Here is a 25,416-nt window from a genome sequence, read left to right on the forward strand (position 1 = left end):
ATACGTCTCGTTACAGCTGTACTCACCTTTTTAAAATAAGAGATTTTCACGGTTGATTATTGAAGATCAACCATTTGCTTCTATGATTAAATTGTATATGATTATCAGCTTTAAATCATTGACTCGTTTTTTTTAAAGAAAAAATTATAAATGATAATAATAAAAACACCCATTAACTTAAAACGATATTCAATGAAAATAAAATTATGACTTCTATCTTTCATAAATAATAGTGTAAATTATTAATAGAAAAGTACGATTTAAAATTTGATACGAAAATAAAGAAAGGAAGATAAGTAAATTCCACGTGACTGAAAATGAATATCCCTCAAATAATGCACAAAAAAATGTTTATAAATAAAATCTGTGTCAAATATTGAACAACGAACAAGGTCGTTGAGCTCCAGACTAATCAATCTGTTAACCTAGATTATATCCAATAAAACCGCTCGACTGTTGACCTTAAATGACTGGGAGAATATATTAACCCAGTAAAGTGCAAGATCTGCGCAATGTTATGTAGGCCGTCATCAGGAATGGAAGGGCAAAGTGACCTGCGACTAGATATAATGGAAACCAGCATGTAGAAGGTAGGAAAACTTTACTTTTGTATACTTATATTTTTGATAAGCTGCATAAAAGTTAAATGTTCATCAAAATTCTTTAAAAAAATGAAATTAAAAGTATACAGTCCGTTTTTATCAGGGGCAGTGCACACCCAGTACCGACTGAAAGAGATTGGGGAACGAAATTGAAGGACAGCTGATAAATCGAAAAAATAAAAAAATAAATACAAGAATTATATTTTTTGACGGAAGTGGGTTAAGGTCAACGCACAAGGGGGTCATTGAACACTGATTATGTACGAAACGGCATACATTTTATGTTTGATATCATACATTTTCATCATATTATATATATATATTGAATTGAAAGGCAATCACATTTACTTAAACAGAGTCTGTATCGCTCACTTTTAATAGAACCCTCGTAATTTCCCATGTCCGTGTAAAAATTCCCAAGTCTTTACTTTCATTAAATGATCAGGTTGGGAAGTATATTTTAATTTGGGAGTTCGTGTTCCTGATTATAAAAACAATACCATGCAAGATGGAATTATAGGAATGACCTTGGCATAAACAAGGATCGGCCGGTTCAATATGCTTGAAAAATCCAGCTGTATGTACAATAATCAATACACCCTTTCCTGTGCAACGTATAGAAAAACAAGAACACTCAAATAAGGGGATATAAGTTGAAATATCAGGCCACGTGGGGTGAACAGAGACCAAGTTCTATCAAAATACATTCCATTTTTTTATCAAAATCTTCCGATACAATTGTGAATGGAAATGGAAAATGTGTAAAAATTTTCCAATATAGAATTATGTTTTTCGCAACTAATTCCTCGACACCCTTTCCATATGCAGTGACTTCAACACCACTCTGTCGAAATTCGACAATCGCAAAGTTCCAAGTGCCAGAGAAAACCGTTGAGAAAGAAAAAAAATCTATGGGGAATTTAAGGAAGATCGAATCTAACCGTGAAGAAAAAGAAAAACTTGACACCAAATAATCCAACACCTGTTATGACAACGTTTAATTGAAACTGAAATAGAAACGTTTGGGGAATATAAAAAAATATATAAAAAGAGAGAGAAAAAAAATAAACAATGTTGCCTATGTTTGTCTTTTATGATTTTAATTTTAGTTTTATATTATTTGGAATGTATAGGTATTGTCCATTTTCATTGAACACTTTTATTTTGGGAAAACTGATACTGAAAATGATTTTATAAAATAAGTTTCTGACTTGTAGTAATGAATTTCTTTTGTTTTTCAGGAAAGGGATGGGTCCTATAACTGAACCAGAGTCGCAGGACGCCAAAAGTAAAAATGACAGAAAGGACGCAAGTCAAGTAAAGTGAGTATCAAATCAGTAACGATACAGTTATCCCGTTTGGAACCTACGAGATTATTATGTTTAGCTTTACTCGGTTTAAAGCTTTTGTGTATTAATATAGCCCTCACTCCTCATTTTTGCCGTTGAACGTTTACATTTAAGCTACACGGAAATTAATTCGTATAAAAGTCGGTTAGTGACCTGTTCGGTTAGCAAGGGCATGTTAACGAATTTAATACAATATAATATATTTAACCATTACACAGATATTTTAAGAAAGTAGGTCATTGTCCGCAAAAACCACAGTACTTGACATATATACGTTAAATGTGTACCTAATCACCACGATCGTAAATTGATCAATGAATCTACGTCATAAAGAGCGGGAGTTATGTACTTTCGGTCATTGACTCCACAAAGGCGATCGATAAGAAAATTAATCATGATTCTTATACATAGTCATGTTAATAATAAAACGAATAGCTCTGAAATGACTGAAATTCAACACTTATTAACGAATATAAAGTATTGCTATCAAAATCAGTCATAATAACTGGGACTTTTATATAGACAGTTTTATATATCTTATTATAACTGAATATGTGTAAGATCTTTGCAGAGACATATACACATATATTAACTATTTATATATATATATATCTCTGATCTTTGTAGGGACCTATACTGTATATTGCAGTGTACGTCTCGGCTTATATGTAAACCTAGTTGAATTTTGTAAATCAATAAAAAAAAACACCACAAAAGTTATCTCTCTATATATGACTTTAATGAGGAAAGAAACTGATACTTTTCTTTGTCAAGTTTCACAAAGAGATTAAATTCAGTTAAAATTCTGCAATGCAGCCGACTTATTTCAGTATTATCCAAGATACGGAAAAAGCATTTATGACGCAGTTGCTTCTTTCTGGATGTAACTCTTTTTACAAAAATCTCAGTTATATATTTGAAATACTTTCTGTATTTAATAGATAATGTTCAAACTGTGGTTCTTACTTATCCCACAGGCCCTGTAAATGTAGTTTCTATACACAAAAATCGGAAAATTTACAAAATTAATTTGTCTTATATAATTTATTACAGTAGCGTCTTGAACTGGCGTAAAAAATGGTCCTTAGAAGCCAGATACAATAGCTAAAACTGTATCTTACTGGTGAAGAACATGGTCCTTACAAGACAGATCCCAAAGCTTAAACTGCTAACTAACTGGCGTAGTACATGGTCCTGAGAAGACACATACAAGAGCTAAAACTGCAACACACTGGCGTAGAAAATGGTCCTTAGAAGTCAGATACAAGAACTAAGTCTCACGTCTAGACCAAGGAGTATGAAGTGTACACTGTGTAATTGAGACAAAGAAAATTGTTACCAACTTAGATAAAAATTTCTTTAATATCACCAGGGCCAATTTAACTTATCATAGAAAATGCATAATAGATTTTGAATTAAAGTAGAAAACGTGTTTTACCACCGTGAATTTTAATCAAGATGTGCCATACTTGTATTATCGATTGCTTTGATTACTATGTGCCATATATACTTATTTTAAGATTTAACTCTTTATGTTATTGTATGCATAAATTTGTATGTAAGTGTGTCAGTTCCTACAATTCAGCTAAAAAAACACTTTTATAAAAAAAAAAAAAGATTCTTCTTCATTGTACTTCTGTCAACAAAGACACTGTATATATATAAAGGCAGGTCCAGCTCCGAGTGTTTCAAATTCAAATTTGACAAAAATATAACATTTTACATTTTTTGTCACTGAAGGGAATATTATTTTGTTTTTACCACTGTAGCTGATCCTGCCTGCATAATCATGTATTCCTAGAACTATTACTGATACTATGTATCTATAATATTATAATTGCTTTCAGGTTTGAACAGTTTCAATCTAATGTAGTATGATTGTTTAGGTCAGGCTTATCCATAGAATGTATTATCAATGTTAGCCTGATCTGTCTTCTAAACACTAGTCTGGGTTTCAGTGTTATTTGGTCTTTAAGTATCAGTCTTCCTTGTTATAAAAATCGTTACTTCCATGGTCCAATCTTATATGATATGGTCATATTTGTATATCAACTGTTTACAAACTAGACAACCTGCACCTTATAAATTGAAAACTGTTCAAACCTGAACATAACTTTACATTTAAACATTAAGAAGCCAGTAAAACACAGTAGAAAGGCTTTAAAAGTTATTACTGTTGTTTCAGATTGTAAACAAGAGAGGGGGAGAGAGAGCACGATAGGTATTGTCATAAGCTGTTTTTATGATGATGAGAGTATGCGAGTATTTATGCAATTGTATGATTGAAGTTTGGACATCAGAGTATTAAGACATTGTCTGTTAGATTGAATGTGTCTGTTTGTCTTAAACTAATGATCATTTATATGAAATGCAAGGTAGGGTAGTAGTTATTGTACTGTTAAGGCTCACTTCTAAAGTGAACCAGTATGTATGAGAGTGGTATAGATGTACTTTTAACCAGCAAAATAAAATACTAAGAGGTTGACAGAAGAGTATTGTGATATGTAATATTTATACAGCATAATAACATTGATATGTCTCCCGGTGAAGTGATACCTTATTGTAGTATCATTCTGTGTTAAGCTTATTGCTATAGTTGAAGTGTTGCTTGTGTATGTTTGTGTTGCAACATTGGTTGCTTGAAATTGTTTTGCTCAGGGCGAATGTGGATGCGAAAGCATTTAAAACACATTTGAGGATGAATTTATCCCGGTGAAGTTCATCACAAATAATATTTGTTTTTATGTTTATTCTTTATTTTCATATATATCATAAATTAAGAAAACACTGTTCATCTTTTTCGGTGTCTATATAAAAATATACCACTGACGAATATTATGGATTTTATAAGTAAAACCTAAAAGTTATAATTTTAAATCGAGTGATTAGTATTAGAAGTTGAATATTCTTGCAAACATTTTAAAATGTGAAAATTTTAAATAAAATTTAAATCAGTACTAAAATGGAAAAGAGGATATGTGCGTTTTCTTAAAATTCATCAAGGTAGTTTAAAATTAAATAAAATACCACCAAATATGTTATATATATATTCAAGAACATCCATTCATATTTACCAAGCCATTCCATGAAAAAATCTATACACACGAACTGGCACCTTAATTCCTCTGTTTAAAAAAAAGCATTTTAATACTGCTATAAATCAGCTAATTAGTTAGTGGATAAACTTAGCAACTTTTGAGCAGATGAGTTAAGGTCAACAAATTTTATAGATATGTTTTTGCTTTATGGTAAATGAAACATTGATGTTTTTTGTTTATATTCATGTAGTTAGTAGCACATTTAATCCAAGTTGTCAGCACTGCTGCTTATCTTTATTTGGTTAAAGGTTATTAGCACCTTGTAGCTTTCTTGCTTCTTGTGTATACTTGCTGTTCAAAATTGTTCTGTGACCAAATTTCTAAACAGTTTAGAATTTTTCTTCTGAACAATGTTATAAATTTGTTTCAGAGGTCTCAGTTTTAATAACAGTTAAGATACTTAGATAAGTTTGTGGTATATAACTATTTATTAATAATTTAAGATCAAAATGAATCTAATGTTTCTTATACTCAAATACTTTTATTCTTGATTAGAAACATTGAATTAATGTAATTGTAATATGAATACTGATATTACTAAATCTGGCATAATTTGGTGCATTATTTTACAGATTTTAGTGTCAAGTTAAAATAAATATGTTTCAATCATAACATATTACATAATTTTAATTAAAGTTGCATTGATTTTAGTTTTTTATGTTTTTATTGATAAACTGCTCTGATGCCACAGATGCAGTTATTTATCTCTTCAAAACATTTGTTATCTTGTCTACTTAACTTAAGATTAAAAGGATATACAAACCTTGCCAGACAAACACAAACATGTACACATTACAATCATTCCATACATCAAATATAATGGTCCTATAATTTATAGTACCTGGAAAACAAGACCTTACAACAAACACCTATGAGATATGAAAAAGGTCAAGAAAATATCAAACTTGCCAGACAGACATGTGCACTCAAGAATCATTGTTTACACCAATAAGTGTCCCTATTGCTTGCTTAAAAATAATCCAAAATTTTCTGGACAAATGAACATATAATTGATGGTAAATTTTGTACGCCAGAAGTGCATTTTGTCCACAAAGACATGTCAGTGACGCTAAAAAAAGTTCGAAGTTGAAGAGCATTGAGGACCCAAAATTCAGACAGAAAAAAAAATATATGCTAGTTGACAGGAAAGTGCAATTATTGTATGATTCATGGAATTGAAATGTGTACAAAGTGTACATTCAACTTATATATGTTTATAAGGCACACCTCTCTAATATTTGTACCATTCAAAACAAAATCACAGGTGCATATAAACAATCCTGAAGAATACTGAAAAAAACCCACGGGTGCAAGTAAACAATTCTGAAGACTACTGTATCAAAGAACACTTGTTATCCATTCATTTGATGTGTTTGTGCTTTTGATTTTGCGGTTTTATTAGGTTTCTAATTTGAATTTTTCCTCGGAGTTCAGTATTTTTGTGATTTTGCTTTTTTGTAGTTACTTCAAGTATGCTAATGATAAAATACTTTCTGTCTTACGCTCAAATATCCATTGCTGTATGAAAGGAAAAAAATCATACAATAATGGCACAAACAATGTACCATAAGGATGACATCATCTTTTGTGATTTTTTTTAATTATTTGTACAAAATTTCAGTACAGTTAAAAGAAATGAATCATTTTGGTAGTGATTCAAACTTAATAAGTCAGTGATATTAAATTAAGTTGAAGGTATGATGTGGTGCTTGTTGGCCCATGTAAATAGGCGGGAAATAAAATAATTGATGATACAGTTAATTGTTTAACTATTAAATTTAGACCTTTATGAAAATGACGATTCAGCTTTTTCTTGAAGACAGAATTTGATTGTATTGTGATTGAAGTGACATCATGATGGTGATTTACCCAGAATAATTCCATAAACGTTTGAACAGTAAGCTTCGTTATCTTTTTTCAGTTAATCCATCAAGAAATGAAAAAAGTTTTAAAGAACAATATGCATTCTAGTTTGCCTTATACATTTCCCTCATCTAAACTGCATACTTATCATGTATAGACTCTGGGGGAAAATACTAATCCAGAAATTTTAATCTGAAAATTGGGAAGATGAGGGATTATGAAAAATTACAAAGAGAATTAAATTCCTCACATTCAAACCACAAACTAAGTTAAATAATAGTGTCTATGAGCTATTCTGATACATTACAGACAACTAAACCAAATACGGTATTTGTACTTACAAAATAAAATTTGATCCTGGTACTATGATGAGTTTATTTATAACCATTGGGTTGATGCCACTGCTGGTTGAGTTTTAATTCCCTGAGGGTGTCACCAGCCCAGAAGTCAGCAATTATCATTGATATGGTCATATTTATATTGATATGGTCATATTTGTATAACATCTGTTTACAAAACTTTTGAAATACCTCAGAAATAGATTACCTTAGCTGTATTTTGTCAAATTGTTAGGTATTTTGGTCCTCAATGCTGTTCAAATTCGTACTTTATTTGGCTTTTTATCTTTTTTTGATTCTCGAGTCAGTCTTTTGTAGACGAAATGCCCGTCTGGCGTAAATAAAAAATTTGATCCTGGTATCCATGATGAGTTTATTTATCAGTTCTTTGGTCAGGTTGTTGTCTCTTTGACATATTCACATTTCCATTATCAATTCTACTTTGGTCTATACTAGTGTTGACAAGTCATGATTTTGGGATACAGAAAGTATCAAAACATCTAATCAAAATTGTGAATGTAAAAATAATGTAAAAAGTTGATATGACAATGGATAAAAGTATTGCAATTAAGATAAGCAGTTCTGGCTCTACTAGAGATTGCCATTTGATTAGGAACTTTAGGTTTTGAATTTTCCTCAGAGTTCAGTATTTTTGTGATTTTACTTTTTAATAATTATAATTTTTTTTTTAGGTCCTTTCAATTTATCAAATTCTGTCATAATGCTGGAAAATTTATGTACTTTTAAGTAAAAATAAATTTAATATCTACTGTATATTGTCAAGATTCTCGTCAAGTATGAAGTCATTCTGTTCAAAAGGACCTTAGAAAAGTATGAAAGGACAGGATGGACAAATGGAATATAATAAAGCTCCACTAATAGAATGGAGGTTAAAATGTCTTCTAGGCAAGGGTCCTAAAGGTAATGTCAGAATGTAAATTATACAACAAATCATGCTTTGATATTCAATATATTTAAAATATTATTCCAACTAAAATGAAAAATTACAACAGTAAGAAAATTGCTGCCATTTCTAAGATAATCATTCTGTTTGTTCCTTAATATGAAACAATATAATCAACAGATTGCAAACAACTTGCACAAATAGGTCACTGATTGAATTAACAATTGCACATTAATTTTGCTGGGGACTTCAAGCGATAAAATAAATACACTATAAATGATAAATAAGTTGTTGATTTAAGACTTAACGCGTAATTCTTGCCGAAGGTCTCTTGCGGCATGGAAAGCCAAACTCTTATTGACATTGTGTATCTGAATTATTCCTGAGTGACCACCACTAGCAATAAACATACAAGATTCCATATTTGGGTTCACCTCAACCTGAAAAAAGTAATAAATATACCATTTTTAACCTTGTGTTTTAGGTTTTTTAAAATATAATACATGCATATTGTTATCATTAGTTATAACACAGTTGAAGTTTGAACGTCAAAAGAAATGAAATAAAAAGAACAGTGTTCCAATGCGCCAATTGCTGAACATATTTGATTTATCCAAGGTTCAAGGACAATAACTTAAAAAAACCTTCTTTTTTTTCTGACTTTTTATTGATATGAAATGAAGGTTTCAGAGCAAATGCAGTTTAATTTCCATTATAATCAATATTTCTAAGTGAAATTACTCTTTAAAAATACTGTATAAGCCCTTGTTTTTGAAATGTCAAAGACATTGCTGATATATACCTACCATACAAGTTTCATAAAAATCTGGCAAGAATTGAACTCCTGAGAATTGATGGACTATCCACTGACAGGTTGAATTAATAAGGCATGAATTTCATGCAAACAAATCTACAATTTTTTTTAATTATTTTAGTGAAAAATGACCATGTGAAGTTAAACATGGCTGCTGGAAATCTATAAGTTACAATAAAGCATTAGAAACACTATGAAATAAGGTTAAGACTTACTCTGTGTACTGCAGCAAGTGGAAACTGGGTTAAATTCAAACATCCGGTATTGTCAACCATCATTTTCTTATCAAGTGACTGAAATAGTTTTACATTTAAAGTCAACCACAACTAATACATATCTAGTTTTTTCCCATGAGTATAACAACCATATAATTGATTTAAGGGGGCTCCTGATTATAAATCAATTTTTTTTTCTAATAAAGGCTTTCGCAATATTTTTCTATAAATGAACTTTGTCATATACTGAAAAGAAAAATGAAATAAAAAAATGGGGTCACCATTCATTTAATCTCACAATCTGCCTCTGGAAGAAGCATACGTTTATGTTAATGTACTTTTTTTCTGTTGAACTTATAGGAGAAAAAGAGGTAATATCGAAATAAAAAAAATAACCTAATTACAGAAATCGCTTAAACTTTACAATTATTTAGTTTATGTAAAGCTTATTTGAAAACAATAATAAAAAATATAGGTCACCGATGAGTTAAAAAAGATATTTCAAATTTAATGCCAAAAAATTGCATTTTTGCACCAAAGGGAGATAATTTGGAGTTTTTTCAATGATATAAACATTTTAAAAGGCATCTGGGGCCAAACCGAATCAATTTCTTGGAAATGTTTTTTGTACCATATCATAAAGTAATAACTCATAGTATAATAAATAAAATTTGTAATGAAAAAATAAAAGTTTAATTTTTTGCTGAAATTTTTGTACCCACGAGCCACCTTAACTTTATAAAACTTATATATTCTTCTTTTTTATGTTACTAGTGATTTTTAAATAAAACTTTTAACTAATGACTTGGAAGCTATTATGTACTTCTCATATCCATGCCAACTTAAATACATTATAAAATGTCTTGTTTTTATAATGCTTCTTCTAAGGCAATTAATGCATATGGTCCAGACCATATGAGTATTTGGACCGTACGTAAGGTCCGGACCGTATACGTATACTCATACGGTCCGACCATACGGTACAGTCGGACCGTACTAGTATACGATCCAGTACGAGCTGACCATACATGTATACGTATACTCATTCGGTTCGACCATACGGTACAGTCGGACCGTACTAGTATACGATCCAGTACGAGCTGACCATACATGTTATTTGATCATATGGGTTAAATTGAAACAATATTTATTTTTAGTTTTACAAATTGTTATTGATAATTTATTACAATAAGATAGATAAAATGAACAAACGAACAATTGAAATTAGATATTTGTTTAATTGTATATCTGAATCCTTTTTTGGTACTCTCGCCCAAGGTGACACAATTCAAGTAACGTAATATTTTTAGCATTTTCATGTATGCAGTTCATGCATGTTCTTTTGCATTTGCATTTTTTTGGTAAAGTTGCTAAATATTCTACTACAATTGAACTCCCACATTATATTCACTTCCGGTATCTTCAATTTCAGTTTTCATAATACAATTAATGTATTACTGATCGACATGCTTATTACAAGAGATTAACATTTAATTAGCATGAATTAAAAAAAGTTAAAATATAAAGTTTTTGTTTCAGTTATAATTGAACTTTTTTATATTAATTTGATAGTTAAGTAATGTTGATCTGCTATATGCATTTGTATCTTATAAACTTGACCAACGTTTTAATATTAGTCAGACCGTACGCGTACAGTCCGACCGTGTGAGTATTTTGAAAAAGTACGCATTTGGTCCAGACTGTACGCGTACGGTCCAAATACTCATACGGTCTGGAACACATACATAAAATACAATAGTAATATTTTGCTTTTGTTTCTGTTGCATCTGAGCAGATACAGAATATTTCAAACAAACTAAAGGAAGCCTCACAAAAAACAACAAAGATATACTTGGAGTCTTACAAATCACATTCCATTCTTCAATGCTCCAAATCAAAGCCATCAGAAAATATGATATGATTTGTCTACTGAATCTTAGAATACATTGAAGCTTTTGATATCACAGATAAGACACTTTGATTGCAATCTTTTCCCTAAACAGTGAATGTGCACTGTCACAGGTACACATGTTCTGTATTACTTACAATGTTTTCACTATATTCCAGATAATATTTGTTAACAGTGTCTTCATACGTTTTTGTAGAATTGTTATCTATGTCTTCCTCCTCATTTACAACACAATGTTTTTTCTTTAGATTTGTCTTGTATAAAACCTGAAAACAAACAACATGCAATTTCATTATGAACAATTACCAAAGTGAACTGTTTATTGATCCTATGTGAATAGGTTATGGATTAGAATATCATTTCCTCTCATTGACAATAAATATAGACAAGGAAAACAATCTTATTCCTTACTTTTTAAATTGTTATTTGGATGGAGAGTTGTCTCATTGGCACTCACACCACATCTTCCTATATCTATATACAAGATATATATTATAGATTTTTTTTTGTCATCACATAAAAACTGTGATTCAAAGAGGACTTAAAAAGTAGGAATCCTTTTTTTCAAACTGAGAAATTCATACTATGACTCTTTGGGTAAAGGAAGCTGAACAAGTTGTTTTATAGTACTCAATATATATATTTAACATTCTAACTGTCGTCATTTAGGAATTTTAGAGTTATGCCAGTTCATATTGCAAACTAGTATTTTTATTTTAGGGATATCTTTGCATCATGTTTTGGAAAATTTTGAAATTGTACTAGCGTCTCTATATATGATGTTCAGGTAAAACAGCTTCCTTTACCCAAACTGTTTTATTGAATAGAATTCAAGATTTTTATAGTTACATCGTGATCATACTGATGAAGGATATCTGTTATTTAAAATATTTATAGTTACATTTGTTCATTAATTGTAATTTCTTGGTGATCTTGTACCCATTTTAGACTGGTTATATATTATATATTTTGTAGAGTAGTGTATCATAATTATATGATCCATCGCCCCGAAATGATTTATTGTTGGCTATTATTCAGTCATGTAATATTTGTATATATGTTTAATACATCTATTTACCACTACTTTTCCTTTCAGAACCATGACTACAATGTACTAGTATAAGTCTCTGTTATCAAGATAAAGCATTTGGTAATTAAAAGGTTGATTATACTCACCATCTTAGACTTGTGAGGTTTCTTTTCTCCAAATACAGCAGGATAGTATGTAAACATAACATTCCCAGTAAAATCACAGCCAAAAACCATCAAATGCCAGTTAGAAATAGAAATATCCTGGAAAAATAGCAACATAACTATGAACAGAGTCAGACATTGCAAGCAATGCAAATAGCATACGAAGGCAATTGCTGTAGGATTTAAATAATTTAAGTTATAGTTGAACATTTATATAGTGTTATTAACTGGCTGTTTCTGTATTGGCACTGGTATATAGATTCAAGGTTTGCTGTATTGGCCTCGAGACCCGTAGGATAGAGAGCCAATACAGCTGACTAAGAATCTATATCAGTGCCAATACAGAAACAGCCAGTTCAGAACACTTTTATTAAATGATTATAAGAAAATTAAAAAAAGTAATCAATACGGGGCCAATACAGCTTTTTTCTGTATTGCCCCTGTTTTTCTTTAAAAAAAAAAAGATCAATACAGGGCCAATACAGCTTTTCCCCCGCCTTTTTCTGTATTGGCCCTGTTTTTTCCGTAAAGGCCCTGTTCAAATAGTAATTTTAAATCTTGATTTATATTGACAGTGAAACGTTTTCAGGATTGCACATGCTGATTTATCTGTATTAGGGCTTATTTGCTCATGTCATTTAGTAATTATGAATAAAATAATGGGCAACTACAAACTAGGTTGATCCATTAAATTTTAAAAAGTTACTATGATCTGGTAAAATCCACTGATTCTACTTTTACAGTTAAGGAAGGACTGTAATTTTTTTTCTGTCTATGAAAAAATAACATAAAAAATGACACTGAATAATGCTCGCAAAATGTGTGCACCACATTTTTTTATGTTATTTCAAATAGGCAGAAAAATATAAGTCATTTCTAATAATTTAATTCTTAATTCCATCTTAAACTCGAGCAAATCATGAAAAAACGTTGATGACGTCATGGTCACATGACAAAATTATTTCTATGGGCTCATAAACAAAATGATGTCAGCCAATCAGAGGACACGTCACTTCAAAAATTGAATTATTTTAAGTTAGTAACAATACATTGTTCTTTAAATTGACTGTCCCTTTTAATGCCTTAAAAGTTAGCACTTATGTAAATTTTTCATCAAACTCTTTTATTCAACTTTTAGGATGTACAGTTTGGAGAAAACTGTATTGTATTTTAAGCTCCAACAGCATCAGGGATTTGATGGTCGCAAATTAAGTTTACTGGTGTCGTGTGTGCGGAGACAGTAAACGGGTATTTGCAACCATCAAATCCCCATTTGATTAAAATCATTACAATATTGTAATCTCCATTCTAATGAAACTGGCAGAAAACAACGTTAAAACATGTATTTAAATCTGTTATATGCCGTCTGCACTTGCACCTACATCTCATACCATCAATTGTCAATTAATGCTATGTAAATAACTGACGTTATCCAATCAAAATGAACGTTACAAATGTTGTTGCATTAGAATATTGAATATTATGTTAAAACCATCTAATAGATCCTTGAAGAATGGTCAGTTTATGGCATGTATACTGTTAGTATGTATCATCGTGATTAACTGCAGTAATAATGATAAAATCATAAAATAATTTCAAATAAATTGAAAAATACCTTTCATTGTACAAATTTAAATTTTTACAACAAAAAAGTTAACACAAGTTCAATAAACTAAAAACAGACACTCCATAAACATTTAATTTTAAAAATGATTTCTTCAGCTACCTACCTAAAAAGATTATATAATTAATTTTATTGATCACTGGTTGGGTTTGAGATACTGATACCCCACTAGTGCAGAACTTACCCATATTCCTGATAAAAATCTTTGCAGAGGAGCATTGATGGCTCTGTTTTTATCTCTCAGGTCACCGTAACTATGAACACGCATCTGACAAGTCTGCTGACTGAAAAAATGTACAAAAATGTTTAAACAAAAATCTGTTACTTAAGAAATGAAAACATTTATCTATTTTTTAGAATGTTTTGCCAACAAGAATATCCATACATAACACAACAATTTGCATAAATAATCTAGTCTGTCAGTCAGTAATCAATAACGTTAGAAAATAAAAAAATAACTATAATTCTTTCTACCAACAAGAAGGTGACTGATAACAGTAAAACCTGTATAAAATGGCACACTATGGGCCTATGACTAAAGTCAATAAATCCTAAAATATAGGAAAGAGTGAGTCTTTAGATGTATGGCTACTCTTCTCCCCTGCATCAGGTTAGCATTGTCAGTCTCCTTTTTGAATTAAGTTACTTATAATGAGTAAATACTCACGCATAAACATCATCCTCAGCATACACCAGACTTTGTACCACAGACGGCCAGATCGCGGCAGTAAGAGCACTAGACTTGGCAGTTATCTGTGGTGTTACTAAATTGTCAAGACACCATAACTTTACTGTTCTATCAATACTGGCTGTCACAAAATAGTTTGTACTGTGTGGAGACCAATTAAGATCTGTGACAGTTTTAGAATGTGGTAGAAAAGTTCTGAATGGTAATAAAAGTAGTCCCTGGTCTGGTGTAGGCACTCTCAAAAGTGTTGAGTCTGTATCAAGATTCCAAATTCTTACAGAACCTACAATAATATTATCTAAACATTCAAAGCTGCATAATCATTAACAAGAACTATCTTTAAAAAAGATATCCGACGTATTTAAATTTGAGTATATGTTTTAAACTATCATTTCGATTTACCATTTAAATAATGTTTTCTCTGTTTGTGTTTAGTATTCTCGGTCCTCGTATCTTTCTGTCTGTATTTACCAAAACCCCGGGGAAATCTCACATGCGTAGGTAGGTTCTAAAATTAATGTACGTTCGTACAACAAAGTTTACATTAAAAATTATATAATTGTCCTGAATAAACAGCTGTCATGGATGCAAAGAGTTATTGGAGAAACAATTATTTTAATAAAAATATAAATCTTTGTAATATCTAGTTCAAATATTTATAGTTTTTCACTTGCTTTCCGTCACGATATAATTAACGAGACGTTTTTTCAAACACAACCAAATCACCCACCATGACAGCATTTTGTCCAATCACAGAAAGGATTTTCAAGCATGTGCAATCTGTTGCCATAGTTAAGCGTCCTTAAGTTCAAAGGGCACAAACCGAAACTATACTGACTACGTCGGAAAAAAGAAGAAAGTAACAGCAAATTCACGACCTGTACCAAGTCAGAAATATGACATTCAAATAATTCCAGTTATTCCAATGGTGATAACTTGAAGAGATTTTAACTGAAAGTGGCCAATACATGAGGATAAATGATTTAATTTGAGCTTATTTTTTTTTTCGACCTTTGTGATGTGTACCGGTATCTAAGTTTGATTGTTTATGTTGCTATTTTAATCATATTGTAGGAGTTTTTATTCATTGCTGTTTTTTTGGTCTTTTTATATTTTCTTTACTCTAGAATGGTAAGACTACATGCCTAAATTCATACTCTTTCTGCAAGTCTTGTTTCTCAGCATTGTGAATGAGTTTCATAACATTTAGATGAAGAAATTTAGTAGTCTGGAAACTAAAATGGGAGGGACAGATGGAAAGACAGAAGGTTGTTCAGGAGTAAAACTTAATATTAAAATGTTATAGATAGTGGTATATACCATCCCCATATCCTCCAAGCATATGACTCTCCTTTACTGACCATGATAGGGAAGTGCAAGAAGGTGTTTTACCTGAAAATAAAATAAACTATAAAATCAAAAGATAATTCAAAGTAAGATCTAGAAAATGTTTTTAAACTTATTTGTATTAACAGTCGTTAAATAGTTTAAAAAATTGACCTTAATACTTTAAGGAAGGAATTATAAATTAACTCTTAACGTAAACTAATAAATGAACAGAGTTCCTATGTCCCCATTGTAGCACATACTTTATCTATCCAACAGTAACTAAAATGAAACATTGTTTTGTTCTTTAAAACAATTCATAAATAACTAAGAGAAGGTTTCAGAGCAATTGCAATGCAATTTTTGTTTTAATAATTTTTTTCCAAGGAGCTTATCCAGTTAAACATATATCATCAGCATTTATTTTTAAAAGAGTCAAAGACATTGCTTATATAAACCTATGATATAATTTTCACTAAATTCTGGCAAAAATTGTACACTTGAGAGAGAGCACTATTAATGCAATTTTGCAAATAATCAATATTTCCAAGGGCATTACTCTTTCAAAATTAATTGATCAACACCAATTTTCAATTTGTCTGAAAGACGGATGATATAAAACTATGATATCAATTTCATAAAAATCTGGCAAGAATTGTACACATCAGAGCAATAATGATACAATTTTCAAATATTTTAAAGGTGGGCATAACTCTTTTTAAAAGATTTAATCTGCACTTGTGTTGTATACATTACATTTTGAACAGTTCCACTAACCATGTCAAACTTTGTGTCCAATGGGAGATAACTCTATTGGTGTTGTGCAGTCCCACTTACATGTACTATGCCAAACTTTGTGTCTAATGGGAGATAACTCTATTGGTGTTGTGTATGGTAGATTGTGAACAGTCCCACTTACATGTACTATGCCAAACTTTGTGTCTAATGGGAGATAACTCTATTGGTGTTGTGTATTGTCCATTTTGAATAGTCCAAGTTACTATGTGAAACTTTGTGTCAATTGTTATCAAAACTACCAGGATTATAATTAAGTACGCCAGACACGTGTTTTGTCTACATAAGACTCATCAGTGACGCTCATATCAAAATATCATGGGAGATAACTCTGTTGGTGTTGTGTATGGTAGATTGTGAACAGTCCCACATACTATGTCAAACTTTGTGTCTAATGGGAGATAACTCTGTTGGTGTTGTGTATGGTAGATTTTGATTATGTTGAATTTTATTATGATGTCTGCAAAACGGCAACAGCGGCAAAGCCAAACAAACTTTTTTTTGGTATTCAACCCTCCACAGGGTGAGTTTTCTGTTAAACTGTACTTTATAACCTTATTTTGTATATCCGATGTACATATTTAAAGTCTAAGGTCAGTCCTTTTGATTTAAATTGTAATTTCAAATGATTCCCAGGAGTCATATCTCATGTCACACTTATTTTGTATTTTACATTTTAAATTAAGCATTCCAATGTTTATTTGATGGTTATTTTTATTCCTGCATTTATTAAACACAATTCTCAGTCAATTTAAGCTTCTTAATTTGCGATTTTTGATTTTACTCCGTCAGTTTGTCAAATTTTTTTTTGTATGGAACGCCATTAGAGCCATATATTTTGGCATACGTTTTTCTTAAAACAGCATGTGTATGGAACATTTTTTCGTGTTATAATTTTGTTATTCAAAATGTAATTTTATGGCATTTTTTTTATCATTTTTTGTTGTTTCATAAGATAAACATATTTTTCAATGTATGGAGAACATTGTTAATACTATTTGTACTATTATTTTGTGAAAATTGTCAATTGTGAACATTGTGCTTATTAGATTCATTTTTGTATATTTTCATTTTTTTACCCTCTCTGGAGGTCTGCAGTAAAAGATAATAACAACTCAGGTTCAGCATATCTTTGACATTACATTGTGTCTAATGGGAGATAACTCTGTTGGTGTTGTGTATGATAGATTGTGAACAGTCCAAGTTACTATGCCAAACTTTGCGTCTATAATGGGAGATAACTATATTGGTGTTGTGTATGGTACATTTTGAACAGTCCCACTTACTATGCGAAACTTTATGTCTAATGGGAGATAACTCTCTTGGTGTTGTGTATGGTTCATTTTGAATAGTCCAAGTTGCTATGCGAAACTTTGTGTCTAATGGGATATAACTCTATTGGTGTTGTGTATGGTTCATTTTGAACAGTCCAAGTTACTATGCCAAACTTTTTGTCTAATGGGAGATAACTCTATTGGTGTTGTGTATGGTTCATTTTAAACAGTCCAAGTTACTATACCAAACTTTGTGTCTAATGGGAGATAACTCTATTGGTGTTGTGTATGGTCCATTTTGAACAATCCAAGTTACTATGCCAAACTATGTGTCTAATGGGAGATAACTCTGTTGGTGTTGTGTCATTGTTGTTGTATACAGTAGATAGTGAACAGTCCCACTGAGCATGTCAATGTGTATGTGTGTGATGAGAGATATAACTCTATTTATGAACATTTGTACTTACTACGTCTGATTTTATGTCCCACTAAAGTAACTTCTGGTGTAGGTCTATAAACTGTTGGCGATGAACTGTTATTCAGCTGTTCTGGATTTGATACACTGGAAAGGTAAAATTCAATCTATACACAATTTTACTCCTATGACAATTGTTCTTGTATCTGCAAGTCCCACCTTGACTAGAACATAGTGGTTATTGTATGTCATGTATGTAATATTTAATATTTTTATATACATATTTTGAAAATTATTTTGGATCTGTGATTGTTTCTTTGTAAAATATAAATTTCAGTAACTATAATGCTTTTAAATTGGTATTTTGTTACTCTATTTTAGAAAGTTTTTTTTTTTTTGCTTTGCATCCATCTGATGGGTCAATCCTTTTTCTACTGATTTTTATAATTACAATCTATATTCTATTTTTGAAAGACTTGTATATACCTATTTATCCATTTTTGTCATTATACACTACATATTTATTCATATAATATGTTTACAGTAAACTTTTTCTGCATATACCTGAAAATTCTGATGGATCCATCCCCACAAGCTATTGCTAACAATCCTATCTGTCGTAATCTGTTCTTTTCCTGAAACAATATGAAAGAAGGAAAAGTTTTGCCACATCTTTGTATTTTGTAGAGAGTCTTATAATAACAACACTTTAGGGACTGCTGCAGAAATTTATTGATCGACATGTTTCGATGCCTAAGGCATTGTCATCAGGATAAAAACGATACATAAAATCATGCAGAAGTACAAAATTGGGTTGTAAAAATTTAAACGTCACAATGTTACAATGGTAAGTAACGTTATTAATAGCAACTGAAAGTGAAAGTTCATTGTAAGTATACTAGTATATATTTGTTTAGGGGCCAGCTGAAGGACGCCTCTGGGTGCGGGAATTTCTCGTTACACTGAAGACCTGTTGGTGACCTTCTGCTGTTGTTTTTTCTATGGTTGGGTTGTTGTCTCTATGATACATTTCCCCATTTCCGTTCTCAATTTTATGTAAAGTAAACTATAAAAAGAAATTAAAATAAAATTTTTTTGTTGTGAAAATGTTTGTTAAAATTATTCTGCCAAAATGTGTTTGTCCTCTTGCATTGTGGAAAGAATAATACAATAAGTTATCAGGCTATAGACAGTAAAAGTTGTGTGGTGTGAACGTTCATTTCACTTTCTTTCCTAAAATAGACGACTTTTTACCAGCAATTCCGTACCATTTAGACTGGCTTCCCTTGGCCAGAGGTATTGTTTCCAATAGCGTCAGGAATGCTGAAAAATGTTTTGGTCTTTGTATTTTGTATTCTGACATTATTTTTCTCAAAAACAATCAACAAAATGAGACTTAAATTACAAAAAAAAGAATCTCTAACCCAATACTGAACTTACTGACCCGTATATTGTATGGGTCACTAGCACACTCTGTAACAAATTTATCTTACTGCCTATATTAACATGAGGTATAGACTAGTGACCTATCAAAATGATTAAGTCTTCAATACTTAGTTTTAAGAACCTACTTTCATTTGTCTATAAAAAACAAATGTCAATAATAACAATTTGAAAGCTTTAAATGTGAGTTATGAATTTAGATCAATTGTTCATCATCAATTTCTTCTTCTGTTAAAATCTTTCTGATTTTCCCTTAACACTATATTGTTTTTATAAAGGAACTACTAACCTACTAACCAAATATGAAATATACACTGTCTCCACATGGTTGCTTTAAACCAATCATATTCTTAGAAATAAGGCAAGGTAAAGTAATAATTTTTTAAACTTGTGGAAGCATTTGTTGACTCAAATAATATTCATAAAAACAAGTCTCACTAGTATGGTATCTTTTGTCTGCCAACATCTATGTGGACACCAAGCCATTGTTCTCACAACACCATAGTCATGAGCAATACAGAACTCTAACTTAGGTGTGGGCATACATTCCCTATGTAAAATAAACAAAAAACAAACTGAATCTTTATTAAACATACAAGTATTATGAAAAGAAAAGATTTTATCACAAGAAATTGATCCCTCATGTCATGTGTAGTCATAACATTGAAGGTCTACTCTCATTCGAGTGGTTGTTCCCAACCTTTTGGATAGATTTCTTTATAACGACAGTTTTCTTTTCTTGACCATCATAAATAAAAAAAGTTGAGACGTAAAACTATGCTTGAAACACCTGTGTCACTCAACGACTTTAAAGTAGACTCCCTGATTAATAACCTATATTAAAGTCAAAGGATAATTAAAGTTTTAAATCGGAGATTTTTTGCTTTTCGTCACAAAAAACAGCTTTCTTTTTTAGACTATCTTTAAAAGGAGAGGAGACGTAAAAAGAGTACTCAAACACGTGCGTCGCAAAGTGGTATATAAATTATGTATGTAACATTAAGCGGAAGCCATTTAACCATATCATTTTGTCAAACAATTCAATCAACACCTTTATTAATTAGTCCTTTGTTGTCGATAGCTATAACATGCAATCAGCTGATTATTGATTTTCTGTCCAAATCTTAATGAGGTCAAGGTAAATTCCGAGTTTTGTCTGAATGGGTAAAGTCCGAAAAAAAGTAAATAAACAAGACGGAGGAAAATAAATCTTTCTATATATTTTTTTGGCCAATTCTTTCGCAAATGACGAAATTTTATCGCCACCATTATTTTTTTTTCGCAATTTGTGAAAATGGCGACCGCCAGCGGAAACCCTGTTCTCCATGGCATAAGTGTCGGTCCTAGGGATTAGACAACCACATTTTGGGAAGGAACAACACAATTTTGGTAATTTGCAATAGAAATGATAGTGAAGACCTGCATAGTTTCTTCAAGGACCACCAGGGATTTTGTTTTGTTTCAAGAAGTCTGGTTATGAACTTTCAGTTTGTTCCTATACTTTACATATGATAAAAGTTTCAGTTTGAAAACTGAAGAATATATGATGTACCCTATGTTAGACAGATATAATATAGAAAATTACTTACACTGTATGATTCAGTTTCCCTGTATTCCAGATCTGAATCAGTCCAGGTCCCTCATTGGTATCTGTTACCTGGTGTACTGTATCCATGTCAGGGTGACAGGAGACTGCCAGGTACTGGTACTGTTGTCTAACATTATGTGGATATGGGCACCAGGCTAATCCCCAGACAGGCCCTCCAGTAAATATTAACCCATAATCTATAATGCAACAAAATATATGTTAGACTCAGATCAACGTCCAGCCTCAAATCGACAACCGTTTCTCAAATCGACGTCCAAATCTGACATCATATTCTCAAATCAACATCCAATATTTTGATACTCCAATCGAGTCCAATGTGACGGTACGTATTGCAAAAAACTACGCCTGTTATCAATGTCCAATATCAGTATTAAAATAATAAATTACTGGATTTAATTGTTTGCTCTTATACATGTACATGTTTTGCAGGGTTCAAACTTGTATACATACTTCCCATATATAGATTTTTTTCAACCCAACTTGCTAGGTATCATGCATATTTTAATGTTTATCTTGATAAAAAGATAATCGAATCGATCTGCATAGAAGTGTGTCATTCCTATTTGTGTTAATAAATGACATGCATGCAAGTGTACGTCAAGGAGAAAACAACATAACGACAAAGTAAAAAAGAACAGCCAATTGTATTTTTTTAGTATTCAGCATTCAGGGGTGTGGGAATATTTGTTGTGGGCACTTGTCCCTGGGCAAGTAAAACTGTAAATTTTACTTGTCCGAAAAAAAAGTTACTTGCCCTGATTGTCCCAATAGATATTGAAGTATTTCATTGTTAGCTAATATTATTATGATTCTAAGCACTTTTTTGCATCACAAACAAATGAAACTCATTTGTTTATATTGTGTAAAAATTTAGGAAACTTAGGAAATGGGTTAACATCAATGGGACAGAAACCTAACAGTAAACCAACCAATCAGATAACATGCAGAGGACGATTTTGCATCAGTTTTTGTATAAAAATTGTAGCCATTAGGTACAAATACTAAATTAAGAGGACAGTGAGTGAAGCAATGGAAACTAAATAATAGATTAACTATTGATTTTTGATGTTTCTCTTAACACTGACACACTTGGGTTTTTTTTCTTCTTGATAATTATCATGATGGGCAATTCAATTGTCCCTTCTATTAACCACTTTGACATCAAATAATGTTGACCTTTCTTCTATAGATGAGACAAAAAATAATTTATTTTCCGAATTTCCATACAAGATGTCTGAAATTCTCGCTTCCGTATCTTTTAAAAGTTTTTAAAAATAATTCGTGTCCGTCTCCATTTGCGTTTTAGGTTTTCTACTCGACTCATAACTCTTTTTGTCTAGTGCTTGACCGGTGTTTAATTAAATATTTCATCAATCTGAATCTCGATACAAAATCTAAAGAAACGGTACTTCCGGTGAATGATGGATAAAACCTTATCGACGATCCCTGGTCAACAGACAATGCCAATACAATGTTACGTGACTCGGGTTTGCATACTTATTTTTTTATCTATTTTCGTAATCGATCTAATTCCAGTATTATATAATATTTATCATCATGAACATTGATGTTTTTCCTCGCTGACCATTGGTTTCTTTTACATCAATTAAGACATCTTTATACATTTTGGAATTAATTCTATATTTTTGTTGGATTTGAACATTGTCTTGTATATTTTTTAACTTGTCCACGGGCAACCGAGACAAACATAATTACTTGTCCGGTTGTTCAAATGTATGAGTCGGGCAAGTCGGGCATAGCATTTCCACACCCCTGAGCATGTTCAGTAAGATATTTTTCAACAAATTTCTGAGTTTTACCCCTGGAGTGAATCACATGAGCAAGCAATTGGCATTATGTTTTATGTTGTGCTGTTACACAACTGTTCTATGTCAAGTGCTCACACACAATTTTATCTCCAAAATATTCTTTATAGACCTGTAGTGCTGTGGTTTTATCCCCGACATATTCTTTATAGGCTTGTAGTGCAGTGGTTTTATCCCTGACATATTCTTTATAGGCCTGTAGTGCAGTGGTTTTATCCCCGACATATTCTTTATAGGCCTGTAGTGCAGTGGTTTTATCCCCGACATATTCTTTATAGGCCTGTAGTGCAGTGGTTTTATCCCCGACATATTCTTTATAGGCCTGTAGTGCAGTGGTTTTATCCCCGACATATTCTTTATAGGCCTGTAGTGCAGTGGTTTTATCCCCGACATATTCTCTATAGGCCTGTAGTGCAGTGGTTTTATCCCCGACATATTCTCTATAGGCCTGTAGTGCAGTGGTTTTATCCCCGACATATTCTTTATAGGCCTGTAGTGCTGTGGTTTTATCCCCGACATATTCTTTATAGGCCTGTAGTGCAGTGGTTTTATCCCCGACATATTCTTTATAGGCCTGTAGTGCAGTGGTTTTATCCCCGACATATTCTTTATAGGCCTGTAGTGCAGTGGTTTTATCCCCGACATATTCTTTATAGGCCTGTAGTGCAGTGGTTTTATCCCCGACATATTCTTTATAGGCCTGTAGTGCAGTGGTTTTATCCCCGACATATTCTTTATAGGCCTGTAGTGCAGTGGTTTTATCCCCGACATATTCTTTATAGGCCTGTAGTGCAGTGGTTTTATCCCCGACATATTCTTTATAGGCCTGTAGTGCAGTGGTTTTATCCCCGACATATTCTTTATAGGCCTGTAGTGCAGTGGTTTTATCCCCGACATATTCTTTATAGGCCTGTAGTGCAGTGGTTTGCAATGTTTTATGTCTGTCATATTTATTTTTTTGATTTTTTGGATAAATAAGACCGTTACTTTACTCATTTGAAATGTTTACATTATTCATGTCATACCACATCTCCTTTTTATTATGTAATGTCTAAAATTTAAAAAAAATGATATAACAACCTGTTTACATATTTTGAATTGTTTAGTCTAGTATGTTATGAATTAAAAAAAAACGTAAATCGATCCTATTTGTCACACATAATATGTTTTAAGGTCTTGAGGTTTCAGCTGCTGTCGCTTCTTGTCAATGTTGTATTCTGTGTCATTAAAGATTGCATATTTTGGCATTAATATTGATTTACTTATAGGGTCTTTGCATCAGAACTTAACACATTTATTAAAAAAAAAGTTGTTGGCATGACACGGGTTATGTTCTCATATATGTAACTAACAATGGTATGATACTAAACCACTAACGGGAAGAATTGTGTCCGATATTCATATGATGAAATCATAATCTTTCAATCAATTTAATTGTAGTCTGGAGCTGGCATGTCAGTTTACTGCTAGTAATCTGTTGTTATTTATTTATTATTGTCATTTTGTTTATTTTCTTTGGTTAAATCTTCTGACATCAGACTCAGACTTCTCTTGAACTGAATTTGAATGTGCATTTACTTTTCTACATTGGCTAGAGGTATAGGGGGGGTTGAGATCTCATATAAACCATGTTGAACCCCGCTGCATTTTTGCGCCTGTCCCAAGTCAGGAACCTCTGGCCTTTGTTAGTCTTGTATTATTTTAATTTTAGTTTCTTGTGTACAATTTGGAGTTAAGTATGGCATTCATTATAACTGAACTAGTATATTTGTTTAGGGGCCAGCTGAAGGATGCCTCCAGGTGCGGGAATTTCTCGCTACATTGAAGACCTGTTGGTGACCTTCTGCTGGACAGGTTGTTGTCTCTTTGACACATTCCCCATTTCCATTCTCAATTTTATAAGTATTTTTAAACAAGTTCATACCTAGTAGTTGTATTCCTACCTTTTAGATTTAATGCTTCAAACACCTTTATCTGTTGTAGATCTTGTCTTGTGTTGGTCTTTTTACTACTTTTTATAAGAAACTCTGGACTTACATTAACTGACGGAAGATAAGGTTTTATATCACTGAAAAATAGTAAAAAACCTATCAGTCATATCTCTTTTTGTCAACTATTATATTCAGTGTT

At 31.6% G+C, this 25,416-nt stretch overlaps 1 protein-coding gene and 1 long non-coding RNA gene across 3 annotated transcripts in view; one reads left to right on the forward strand and one right to left on the reverse strand.

Moving 5' to 3' along the window:
• Positions 1 to 433: 433 nt before the first annotated feature.
• Positions 434 to 4,402, forward strand: LOC134691227 (uncharacterized). Its single transcript, XR_010102105.1, has 3 exons — positions 434 to 590; positions 1,844 to 1,924; positions 3,005 to 4,402. It is a non-coding gene; the product is annotated as an uncharacterized LOC134691227 (long non-coding RNA).
• Positions 3,556 to 25,416, reverse strand: part of LOC134691224 (uncharacterized) — a 36,645-nt gene continuing 14,784 nt past the window's right edge. For both annotated transcript variants that reach the window (XM_063551584.1, XM_063551585.1), the window contains exons 8-19: positions 25,230 to 25,354; positions 21,441 to 21,636; positions 20,290 to 20,401; positions 18,973 to 19,043; positions 18,461 to 18,555; positions 15,919 to 15,990; positions 14,578 to 14,881; positions 14,095 to 14,194; positions 12,269 to 12,385; positions 11,230 to 11,358; positions 9,184 to 9,261; positions 3,556 to 8,594 (exon numbers count right to left, since the gene is read on the reverse strand). In XM_063551584.1, the coding sequence (XP_063407654.1) occupies positions 8,451 to 8,594; positions 9,184 to 9,261; positions 11,230 to 11,358; positions 12,269 to 12,385; positions 14,095 to 14,194; positions 14,578 to 14,881; positions 15,919 to 15,990; positions 18,461 to 18,555; positions 18,973 to 19,043; positions 20,290 to 20,401; positions 21,441 to 21,636; positions 25,230 to 25,354 (1,543 nt within the window). In that variant the 3' untranslated portion in view covers positions 3,556 to 8,450. The remainder of the gene's footprint in view (positions 8,595 to 9,183; positions 9,262 to 11,229; positions 11,359 to 12,268; positions 12,386 to 14,094; positions 14,195 to 14,577; positions 14,882 to 15,918; positions 15,991 to 18,460; positions 18,556 to 18,972; positions 19,044 to 20,289; positions 20,402 to 21,440; positions 21,637 to 25,229; positions 25,355 to 25,416) is intronic.

This window comes from Mytilus trossulus, chromosome 11 (assembly GCF_036588685.1).
Source record: "Mytilus trossulus isolate FHL-02 chromosome 11, PNRI_Mtr1.1.1.hap1, whole genome shotgun sequence".
In the NCBI taxonomy this organism is placed as follows: Eukaryota; Metazoa; Mollusca; class Bivalvia; order Mytilida; family Mytilidae; genus Mytilus; species Mytilus trossulus.